This window comes from Bactrocera tryoni, chromosome 5 (assembly GCF_016617805.1).
Source record: "Bactrocera tryoni isolate S06 chromosome 5, CSIRO_BtryS06_freeze2, whole genome shotgun sequence".
NCBI lineage: Eukaryota > Metazoa > Arthropoda > Insecta > Diptera > Tephritidae > Bactrocera > Bactrocera tryoni.
Window position 1 is genome coordinate 28,317,767 of NC_052503.1, and position 12,009 is coordinate 28,329,775.

At 36.0% G+C, this 12,009-nt stretch overlaps 1 protein-coding gene across 1 annotated transcript; it reads left to right on the forward strand.

Moving 5' to 3' along the window:
* Window positions 1-4,530: 4,530 nt before the first annotated feature.
* Window positions 4,531-7,926, forward strand: LOC120777087 (G-protein coupled receptor Mth2-like). Its single transcript, XM_040108220.1, has 7 exons — window positions 4,531-5,052; window positions 6,057-6,210; window positions 6,347-6,532; window positions 7,023-7,274; window positions 7,344-7,515; window positions 7,585-7,778; window positions 7,892-7,926. The coding sequence occupies exons 1-7, from the start codon at window positions 4,531-4,533 to the stop codon at window positions 7,924-7,926; spliced, it is 1,515 nt and encodes a 504-aa protein (XP_039964154.1).
* Window positions 7,927-12,009: the final 4,083 nt, after the last annotated feature.

A 12,009-nucleotide genomic window follows, 5' to 3' on the forward strand; every position in this document is an offset into this window, starting at 1 on the left:
ATATACAGCAAATTTATATAATAGATATTAAGTATTAGTAATAAATTTTACGCAAAAATGTATTTTTTATTGCAAGAAATATGATTATTTAAATAAAATAAAATAAATAATATATTAATATTAAAAAATTTTTTGTTTTTACTTAAGCGCATTTATTGGCCTCTGTACCAGAGTAATTAAATTACAACCCTCCCCTATATGCGTGACAGCGGAAAACCATTCTTATTCCATATTTGATTTCCGCATCCAAAAAAGAAACAAATCGTACGTTATCATTTCGTTACAATTTATGAGTCTAGAATATGCCTAAATCCGTATACCAAGGGTCTAACAAATCGTCGCTATTTTTTATAAGATACAAAGACCGATCCATTTCGAGGTTCCCTACTTTTTTAAAGAAAAACCATGCAAACTTCGAATTTAATGGAAAATGTTTATTATTTGTCGAAAGCACATTCTTTGGCATATATTTTTAGAGGATTATCTTTTTCAAATGTTAGCCGTGACTATGTCTCAGATGGTGCATTCGTTGAGTCCAACTTTCGATGATCATTTCGACTGGTAACTGGTGAATGTTATGCCACGAAGCGGGATTGTCCGCAAAGACTTTAGACTTTACATATTCCCACAGGAATAAGTCTAACGGTGTGATATCATACGATCTTGGTGGCCAATCGACCGGCATAAAACGTGGAATTTACAGCTCCTAGAATGGTTTTCTCAATGAAGCCATTGATTGATGCGATGTGTGGGAAGTGGCGCCGTCCTGTTGAAACCAAATGTCGCTCAGATTACGAGCTTCAATTATAGGCATCAAATAGTCGATTATCTTGCCACGATAACGGTCGCTATTGACGGTTACATTCTCACCGGCAACATTTTTGAAGATCGAATCTTCTTGGAACTTTTCAAGAGTCCATTTAGTGAAGGGATGTCGCTTGAGAAGGTCAACCGACTTCAGTTCTTGCCGTAAAATGTGCACGTTCTCGATGTAAAATGTGCCCAGTCTTTCCATACGTCATTCCGAGATGCTGCGAATGGCGCCTAATCGACTCTCCACGGTCTTCGTGTATACTTTGAGTTACGGCTGGAATATTCGGTCGAATATTATCCAATAATGAATGCTGGGTCTCAAGATGGGTGATCGTGTTGCGAATATAACGGTCAGTAGGCCGATTATGTTGACCACAAGTTGAGCGAAGCGCGCAAAACACAATATTTACAGAACGTGAATTTTTGTCATAAAGTTGAACGATTTGTAAACGTTGTGCAGTCGTAAGTCTTTCTATAATGAAATACCAAACAATACTGAACAAACATAATATGACAGCTTGACACGACTCACGCGTGATCTGTCAAAAAAAGGCTATGAATAAAAGTACTTCAACTTGGATTAGCCGTTACTTTATTTGCAATAAGTTCCACTATAAATCTACGATGTTTGAAAATTTTGAAAAATTATTCTTAATTTGGAAGGTGTTCCTCCTAATCATAGTGTAAGGTACATTTGGACTATTCTCACACCAATCAATTCATCCATATATTTCAATTAACGGGTGTGACTACCCAGAACTAACAGAATACATTTCATTACGGAAAAGAGAAAAAAAATTAAGATCTAAGAATATTGCCATCAAGGTATTAGTTATGAAAGTTGAAAGGGAAGGGTCTTCATTGGTTTCTATAACGGAAGTTATGTATAGTATGTAAACTTTTTGTGTTTTTACAAGTGTTAGGCAAAGAAGGTATTGAGACTAAAATCAGCTAAAAGAAAGTATTTATGTAGTCAAAAGTGAAGTTGTAAGGAATAGTACTGAGCCATAGAATTAATAGATCGTGTTAATATAGTATGTGAAAATATGATGTGAATTTCGGTTCAATAAGAAAATAAATATATGTACGAAATTTATATGTCTCAACGGGATTAAAGTAAAGTTTCGAGAGAGTCTGTCGTAAGTGTGATAACAACGGCAAGTTATTAAGAAAGTTTGTCATCAAAAACCACTGCCAGCGACTTGCAGCAAAGCCTATCTTCGAGAAATATGTATATGTAAAGGATTTTAGTGCAAGAAGTATATAATTTCGGTTTTTGATTACATATATATATATAGTATATAATGTATATGTATATAAATATATATAATAATACATATTTATGGAATTACATATTTCTCTCCCATCTCTATCTCTCCATATACAACATGCATATTTGCGGTTAGATGGGTTTTTTGAAGCTGATTTATTCGCATAAGGAAATTTTTTTGTCAGTTCGGAAGGGTATTCGCGATCAGTTAGCAGACAAATTGGATCCGTCGTGAAGTTATGAAGCTTCATTGCAAAAATTAGTCTGTATTTTGCGGAGGATTGGGTGAAAACAATTTTGTTTGAATTATTTGAGTGAGTTTTAGTACGCTTTAGACTGAGACGAAAACAAATTTTTTTGGGTTTTCGAAAAGTGTCTTCAAAGATTAATTTATATTAATATCTACCATCAATTCTTTTATTAACTTTCATCGACATTTTATAACTTTATTTAACAGAATCGCGAATACTGTGATGTTTCATAGTTATACATATATCAAGTGTTAAAACCGTTATTTTTATTTGATAGAGTGCTTATGAAAAACATCAAAATTTTAAAGAATATCTTGATAAGTGAACGTTTCATGGTTTTAATTTTTTCCCCCAATATGTTGTGCGTATTTATAGTCTCCGATTCACTATTTCTTGGTTCGACTCTGTTTTCTGTCAAAAAAATTACACGTAAAAGCAACAACTGAGTTATCGAGTTGACAGATAGCTAAGCGACTTTAAAATCACTAAAATCTCTTATAGTCTCGTTGATGATAGTAAAGGAATGCTGTAAGCTTTAGTGGATCTCCTATTTTACGATAAACCAGCAATGGGTTTCAGGACATAGTGATATTCTTGGCAGAGGAACTAGCCAGTAGAGGCACCACTCTACAAATTGATTCCGGAAAAAAGGGAGTTTATATGCCTCTGGCTTATTGTAGATACGAAATCGGTAAACATGTGTTAGATATAGCGGAGTCTAGCTAGAGACAATCCCTAGCTTGTTATACCAGCAAGCAAACGTGACATGAATGGAATATGGGCCTCACATGCTGACTATTAAAATTCAAAAGAAAGGACGTAATAACTTTAGGAGGAGTGTTAAGTGATCACTGCGTAATTGGAAGTCATTCCAAGAAAGTAGGAACACAATATAATAACAATTGTAGAAGCTTTCAGCAGATAGAAGAATAAGAGACTATAAACCACCTTCTAAACGAATGTAAGGCTCTAAATAGAAAAAAAAATCGTAACTAAGGACGAGGGTTTCTTAATGACATTTCGGAAGATGCACTTCATCAAAAGATGGGGTAGTTCAGAGAGGAGAGAATAGAGTGAGGGAATTTTAATCCCAGTTGTTTCACAATGGGCCTCTTAAAAGCCTAGGTGCGTCGTCAGAAAGCCACTTTATCTAAATACCTAGTAATGTAAATTGTTCAAATGACAAAAGAATATAAATTGTGACAAAATAGTATCCTGAAATTGTAAATAAAACGCAAATTGTTTAACTATTCATCAATATTTATTTTGTCACCTTCAAAGTAATCCCCAACAGATGTAATGCACTTATGCCAACGATTTTTCCAGTTGTCGAAACACTTTTCATAAGCACTTTTTGGGATGGCCTTTAGCTCCTTCAGCGATTTTTTTTTTCGTCTATCGACTGAAGACGGGTTCCATTGTGATGATGTTTGTTGATTTGTTTGCATGTCAAACTCATAGGCCCATGTCTTGTCGGCAGTTATAATGCTCTCCACGAATGTGGGAGCGAAATTCGCACGATAAGTCGTTTCCAAAAAGGGAGGGGTTTTTGTAACAAAAAAAAAACAAAGAAAGAGGCATGTCGTCAACGATCTCTCGATCATCTTTGAAGGCTTTGTACCACTCGTAGGCATTTGTTTTTGATAAAACTGAATCACTGTAAGCCTTTTCCAACATTCGCACACGAAATTTGGTTAGAAATACAAAACTTGAGACAAATTCTTTGTTCGATATTTTTACTCATTAAAAAATCGCAACGCACAACTGAGGTGTGCCGACTTATGTAAGCAGCTGCTGTAAACCATCTGTTTGACAGATCGGGCTCATATTTGGCACAGTAATTAAGGATAGTCCTACTAACTTAGCAAAATTTTTTTGCAATGTCATTTAGCCTGGGAATTTAATTAAAATTTCTGGGTGCTTTTTTGTTGCAATGTAAAAATTATTAATTTTTGAAATTTAAGCCCCAAAATCAATTCTAGTAAGAGTTAAATCAAATGATAGTCATATCAGCACTTTCTGTGGTTGGAGGCGCTGATAACCTTACTGCGTCATATACAAAATTTCTCCTAAAGGGCCATACTTGCAGCTGAGTTGTAGTTAACTGATAAACCATTTCGTTACTCAGCTGGGCCCTGATAAATACTATGTAAATATGAGTACTAAATTACTTTTCACAGGTCTTAGCTGAGCAAAATGATTGCTGCTCCATTGGCTTCAAGCAATGCGTTTTATTTTTTTCTCTCAACTGTAACTTTACACTTTGCTATCGCCGAAATACCAGATTGCGCTTTCGAGGACACAGTTAATATAACGGGGAATCAGATTTTACCCACAGGTTTCTACAACTATGAAGGTTTAGCGGTGCCGCCTCATTTGACTGGGTTTTACGAGCACATAGAGCTCTTCGGTGGTAAACGTGAGGTCGTGGCGAAGCATTTACGCGGTTGCGTGTGTCAACTCAAGCGTTGTGTGAAATTCTGCTGTCATCCCAGAGCCGATATGTATCGGTCGACGGAAACTTTGCGTGTGGAATGTGATGATCAGTTGAATGCAGAGCTTACATATTCGCCATATTTGAATATAACGTTGAATAACGGTAAACGCATTTCAATGCATGTGGTGGATGAGTTTGTGGTACAACAGGGGCTACCGTGTGATCTGGGATATATGCTAATGCCACATCTACGCAAAGAACATCAGTGGGAACTGTTTGAGGTAAGAAATAGAAAACCATATTTCTGAATAAAAAGTTGGTTGAAATTATTTGAAGGGGTATTGAAGAAGGATTAGTCGATTTTGAATAGGAATAAAACAAGCTGTGTGAGCTTAGACTCTAAAAACTCCAAGTGAGTAGTTGGCTCAAATTAAAAATACTTTCACTAATCTTTTGAGATCAAATGTCAAGTACCATGAAAAAGCTTCGTACGGTGGCCATCTTGTGTTTTGGGCTTGCGCCATATCTTTTATATTCAATCTCTTGAGTCACTTAGATATTGTAGGTGTGTAAGCTAAGCTTCGGAACACTGAAGAGTTGACTACTTCTGGAGTTTTAGTCCACTTTAATTCAAAGTTTCGAGTAGTCAACTATCTGAAGCTTCTTTGCCATTAAATCGAGGCGATCCAATTGAAGTTCCCTTTATGATCTATTGCTCTTCTTCTTCTTTACTTGCGTAAACAGAGCTTATGCGGTTATAGCCGAATTAACAACAGCGCGGAGACTGTTGTTTCTTTTTAATTCGGGTTTTTTTTACGCGGCAGGTACCAAATCTAGCGTGCAACCTTGTGGAGGGATGGTTCGCCTTCTCACTTTAGTTCGCCTTTAAACGGATGTTCTTTGGCCATCCAGGGGATACTTGTTCTAGGACCGGAAGTTTTGAGCTTCTGAAGCCATATTTAAACAAGCGTTTCTGGCCACTCCCAAGTAAATAGCGCTCAGAGAACTTTCTTCACTCGCGTGAAGTTCTACATATGACTCTAACCTCCATTATTACATTACTATAATCTCAACCAATGATATTAAGTTTGCCGGAATTTATAACACCCAGAAGGGAACTTCGGCAGCGATAAAACCCCTGGGCAAATTTTCTAGATTAGATCATTATCAAAATGAAGTTTTTCCATGGACACTTTTTTATTCGTGAAGTGTATTTTTGAATCAATGCAAACAAAGATAACGTTTTTTCTTGTTTTTCCAATGAAATATTACCCTTTGCTTACAGAATGGCTCGCTACTACGCTTTGGGGACCAACTGCTTATTTCTAGACGAGATTATTGCCTGACTGCATATCCTGTGGGCAATCATTTTGTACTAAATCCAATGAATTGTGATGCTGGACAGAAAAATTCTGCAAGCATAATGCTTAATACAATAAGTAAGATAGAGGACCAGAAAAAGAGAAGAAGAGAGAGAGAGAGAGAGAGTTCGAAAGAAAAAGAGAGAGAGAGTTCGAAAGAAAAAAACGACTTCTTGAAACTTCAAATAATTTTCTTAATTTCTTACTTTTTCAGTTATGTTGATTTCCCTGCCTTTTCTCTATGCTACCATTTTGATTTTTTGGCTGATTCCCGGACTACGGAACTTGCATACCAAATGCTTGATTTCTTATCTATTCTCGTTAGCTATTGGCAACACTATGATTATAGCCATTAATTTGAGAAAAACGGATTACGATAAAGCCATCTGTGCTGCTATGGGTGAGTCTGTTTCTTTTTTATTTGACGAATGGTTGAACTGTAACAAGATTGAACTTGGACTTGGACCAGATCGGAATGGACTTTTGGTAATGGTGGAAAATTTCCATCAAGTCACATGGAGTACACCGAGATACAATGCTGACCTTTAGAACGTGTTAAACAATTTCAAATCTCTCAGTTGTTCGGAGATGAGAGACCTTATACAATAACATTAAGATACATTCACTTGGATAAACCTTTAAATAGTGGGCGCATAATTTATTCATACAAGTAATATACATATATATTTGTGGTACTATGATGAAACTCCGCATCCAAGTGAAAGATCCGAAAACCCTCTACTTACCAAGCAAATCGGGCAACAAAGTGCATGTGCCTAAAAAATAAGTAGATCAGGACAACGGAAAATATGTATCACAAATGGGATACAGAAATAATGCTCAATTATTCTTCAATGGTCCTACATTGATATTTCTTTCTATATTAACAGGATTTATCACCTATTATTTCCTCTCGGCAGTCTTCTTCTGGCTTAATGTTATCTGTTTCGATATGTATCAGAATTTTCACGGCACCAAAGGGAGCATTCAGCATCTGTCTCAACGAAAACAGATTATCTACTACTCAGCCTACGCTTGGGGTATGCCGGCTGTGATGACCGCTATAACGGTTACTTTACAGTACTCCGACTTAACAGATGAGTTGAAGTCGGGCATTGGCGTTACACACTGTTGGTTGAAGAGTGAGTTGAAGCCATAATACAGATGTAGCTACGATACTTCATGGTTAATCAAGCTTTGATTTTCTGCAGGTAACGATTGGTCGGCGATGATGTATTTCCATGGACCTTGTCTCTTACTTATTGCCATCAATATTGTTATCTTTTCTGTGACTGTAAAGAAGATCTATTCCATACGCAAGGAAATAGACGTGTTAACTCAGAATGAAGATGGAATGAGTCGCTTGCGTTTACAACAGAACAAGTTCGTCTTCTACGGTTTATTGTTATCAAGATTTACTTTATATAATTTCCCAAATTGTATCACTTCTAGCGCTTGGCTCTTCTTTCGCTTATTCATTATAATGGGTATTAGTTGGCTGTTAGAGATAATCGCTTATATGGTCGATAACAAGAGTGATTATGCTATTATATTCAAAATAACGAATATCTATAACGGTTTTCAAGGATTAATCATATTTGTGTTATTGGTTATGAAGAAGAGGGGGCTCCTGCTCATAAAGAATGGTAAGTCAATTACAAAATTTTCTTTGCATTTTTTTATATACTCTGACGGGGTATGACAGAGTTGCATTGGATTCAGAAATTTTATTTAATCTCTATTTGTTGATATTTTGCAGCTGTTGTGGAAACCGCTTGGAAAGTGCAACGATGAGAGATTACAGATTATATAGATACTATAAAATTTTAATGACGTCGTTAATATAATTACTTATATACATATATAGACCTATATTAAAAAAATGTATTATACTTAAACTGCCTTTATTATTCTCAAAAATTACTTAAAGACAATTTTGCGAAAACAGGTTTATATAGTTTTCGAATTATTTTTTAAAAGGAGCAAGGTTGTTTATTATTTTTATTTTAAACATAAAGCTGGTATTGATCCAATTTTTCGGTGTACAACAAGTCGATTAAAAAGTTCTCGGACTACCATAATAATACAAATTTTTTTGTCGAAATTTGTTTTTTATTCAACATATGAAGTTCTCTTCATAGGTAATGATATAATGTGATAATAGCGGCCCTTCAACTTTTCGATACCATTTTTGTAGTACGATTTGTCCCTCGCTTGAAAAGAGGCCTTAGTTTAGACGATTCTCTTTTCATTCGACGAAAACTTCTTCATAGAGAGCATTCTTTTAAGATCTGAGAAGATGAAATTGTCTGGAGAATACGGTGGATGCGAAAGCAATTTGAAGACCAATTCATAGACTTTTGCAATCGTTTTCACTGACTTCAGGGTGAAATGATGGATACATGTTTCATTCGCTGTCACATGTCGTTGAAAAATTCGGGTTTATTACGATTAAATATCTCCAAACGCTGTTCCGAATCATCAACTCGACGTTGTTTTTGCACATAGCTTTCTTTTTTTCTTCTTTATTGGCGTAGACACCGCTTACAGGGATATAGTTGAGTTTACAACACACCTGGTCTTTCCAACGGAGTGCAGGTCTTCGTCTACTTTTCCAGGTGAATACTGCATCGAATACTCTCAGAACTAGAGTGTTTTCATTCATTCGGACGACATAACCTAGCCTGCGTAGCCGCTATGTCTTAATTCACTGAATTATGTCAATGTCGTTGTATAACTCATACAGCTCATCGTTTCATTGACTACGGTATACTCCCTTGCCAATGTGTCAAGCGATCAGAATCTTTCTCTCGAAAACTCGTAACGCCGACTCATCAAATCGTCTACACCTCTGCACCATGTAGCAGGACGGGAATGATGAGTGACTTTTAGAATTTGATCGTTGTTCGCCGAGAGAGGACTGTACTTCTCAATTGTCTACTCAGTCCGAAGTAGCGCCTGTTGCCAAAATTTATACTGCGTTGGATTTCGAGGCTGATCAAATTAATCTACGACTTCAAAGTGACAGCTGTCAGCTGTGGAGTCTCGCTTTTTGTAGATTGGGCAGAGCACATTTACCGTCTTTGGTGCTCATTTCATCATGTCTAAGCTTAGGATGCCAATACTTGATGACTGATTTTTCTAGGGCAGTGTCTGGAAACTCGTCAACAAGCCAAGCTTTTGCTTCAACTGTATTTTAGCTCCTCAAAAAGCAATATTCCATCAACATGCGAAATTCCTTTTGTTCCATTTGCTTTGCATCACTCAAAGTGATATAATTCACAAACTTATTAACGGGTTGGAGCTAGCTAAAAATCATATGGCGTCATCTACATACTATGTGTGGGGTGATCTGGTATATCTGCGGTATTTCGAACGGGAAGACATCTCAAATTTACCAAAAAGACAATTGATAACACTAACGTGTACCAAAGCTAATTAAGAGGCTGTGTTACGTAAAGTAAGAAGTAAGTAGAATGACCGAATACAGCAGTAGCGCCCAAAGCATAAGCAGAGGGTCTAAACAATACCATATTCAAGAAAACTTGTGTTAGGAAATATAGTATTAGCTGTGAAAACAAGGGATCTTATTATAAGGGTGGAGATTTTAAGATCTTATAAAGAGCATAGGTTTCATGTTTTTGGTGGCCAAGGCTCATGTGTTCCGGCATTGGCTACCACGAAGGATAGCATGAAAAAAAGTCCACTTTCTCTTATTGGCAGACCTGTAATGAAACTGTGAGAGCTAGCTGATGTGATGACCATCTCTTCTGATTTTCGCAAAGTAAAATCTACATAGGCCAAATACCTAAAAAGAAAGTACTTGTTGATTCGATGACAAAGAAAATTTAACCTGTTTCACGAAAAAAAATTCTCTAACATCTTGATTTGAACCTGGTTCAGGTCTTCGCCGTCCCACAGTCATATATGCAGATCGATTTGGGGCGTAATCTTTTTTCAAGCTGAAAACAGTTATTCGCCGGACAGATAGTGGAGTCATGAGGAGGTTATCACCGCCACGGAGACTTACTTTGCTGACCCCCAGAAGATGTACTGTGCAGAATGGAAGGAGAGTATCTTGATAAATAAATTACCTTTGATTTCGTTTTAGTGGAGATTTGTCATTTTTGAATATTATAATGAACTAAACTGATTAGAACTTTCATAAAACTGTGAATTTTTGTATAAAAAATTTAGTAGAGAGTTGCCATATTTTTCAAATCGGAAAGTATTCGAAACTTATATTGTAATTAAAGAATTTTTTTTTAATAACACTTCATTGAATTTGTGATATAATCTAATTACAATATTTATTGCAATTAGTTGGAATTAATTACATACATATATTGTGACAAAAAAGTACCCGGATATTGTAAATAAAGCGCAAAATATTTAATTTTTTGACAATATATATATTCAAAGTCAAAGCCTTCAAAGTAATCCCCTCCAAATATGATACAGTTATGTCAATGATTTTGACTGTACTCGAAACACTTTTCATAAGCACATGAGCCGAATCTGGTGAATACGGTGGTTGATCGATGCTATTCATTGCGTTTTTGGCTTTAAATTCGATCACAATCGTGGCTCGATGCGATGGTGCACTAACATCGAGTAAAATCCATGAATGGATCTTGCACAATTCCGGCCGTTTTTGACGGATGTTCGCATGCAAACGCCTCAATATGGCCAAATAAGACTGTTTACTGACCGTCCGTCCCTCCAGAAGAAATTCTTGATGCATCAAACCTCGAATATCGAAAAAAACAACAAACATCTCCTCGATTTTTGATCGACTTTGACGTGTTTTTTTGGTTTCGGTACGTTTTTTTCTCTTTATTCCGATGATTGTTGTTTTGGTTGCATGTTAAACTTATAAACCCATGTCTCGTCGGCAGTTATATTGCTCTGCATGAATGTGGGATCGGAATTCGCACAATCAAGCATGTTCAAAGAGACCTGTATACGTTACTGTTTTTGAAGAAAATTCAGTTTTATCGGAACGAGTCGAGCAAGGACGCATTTCATAGCCAAAATATCCAGCAATCTCTTGCCAGCACAAGGCATGTTTTCAACGTTTTATCGACCGTCTTGGAATGCTTTGTACCACTCATAGGCTTGTGGTTTTGATAAAATTGAATCACCGTAAGCCTTTGGCAACAATCGCAACAATTCTGCACACGAAATTTGGTTGGCAATGCAAAATTTGAGTCAAGTTCTTTGTTCGATATTTTTACTCATTATAAAAATCGCAACGCACTACTGAGGTGTGCCGACTTAAGCAACTGCTGTAAAAAAACTGGTTGACAGATCTCGCTCATATTTGACATAGTAATTAAGAACAGTCCTAGCAACTTAGCAAAAACATTTTTTCGAAATATCATTTACCCGTGGAATTTTATTAAAATTTTCGGGTGCTTTTTTGTCACAATGTGTGCACATAAACAAATTTGAGTTTTTCGATGTTATAAGAGCCTGTAAATAAACGAGTAATTTTAGTTTACTATAATACTCGTGCGGTTCAACAACAATACAATAGGAGCTCCAACGAAATTCTGCGGTTAAAAGTTGTTATTGCTGATTAATGTTTGTAAAAATAGTACTTAGTATTCATGTTGAAGTGACTAGTCAACAACTATTTCATAAAAAAGAAAATAAAAAACCAAAAAAAATATGTGTTATACAATAAAATCATAATACAAACTAGTATCATTCATTGATCTGGGAAGGAAAGACGAATCGATTTTCGGTGCAAGCAATCGCCTTAAGCTGGTTGTAATACTTATATGAACATTTCTTTGCTAGCCTCTGTATTTTTAGCTGATTTTATGCCGGAAATATCAGTCAATTTGTGAAACGTACTAAGGAAGTCAAGTG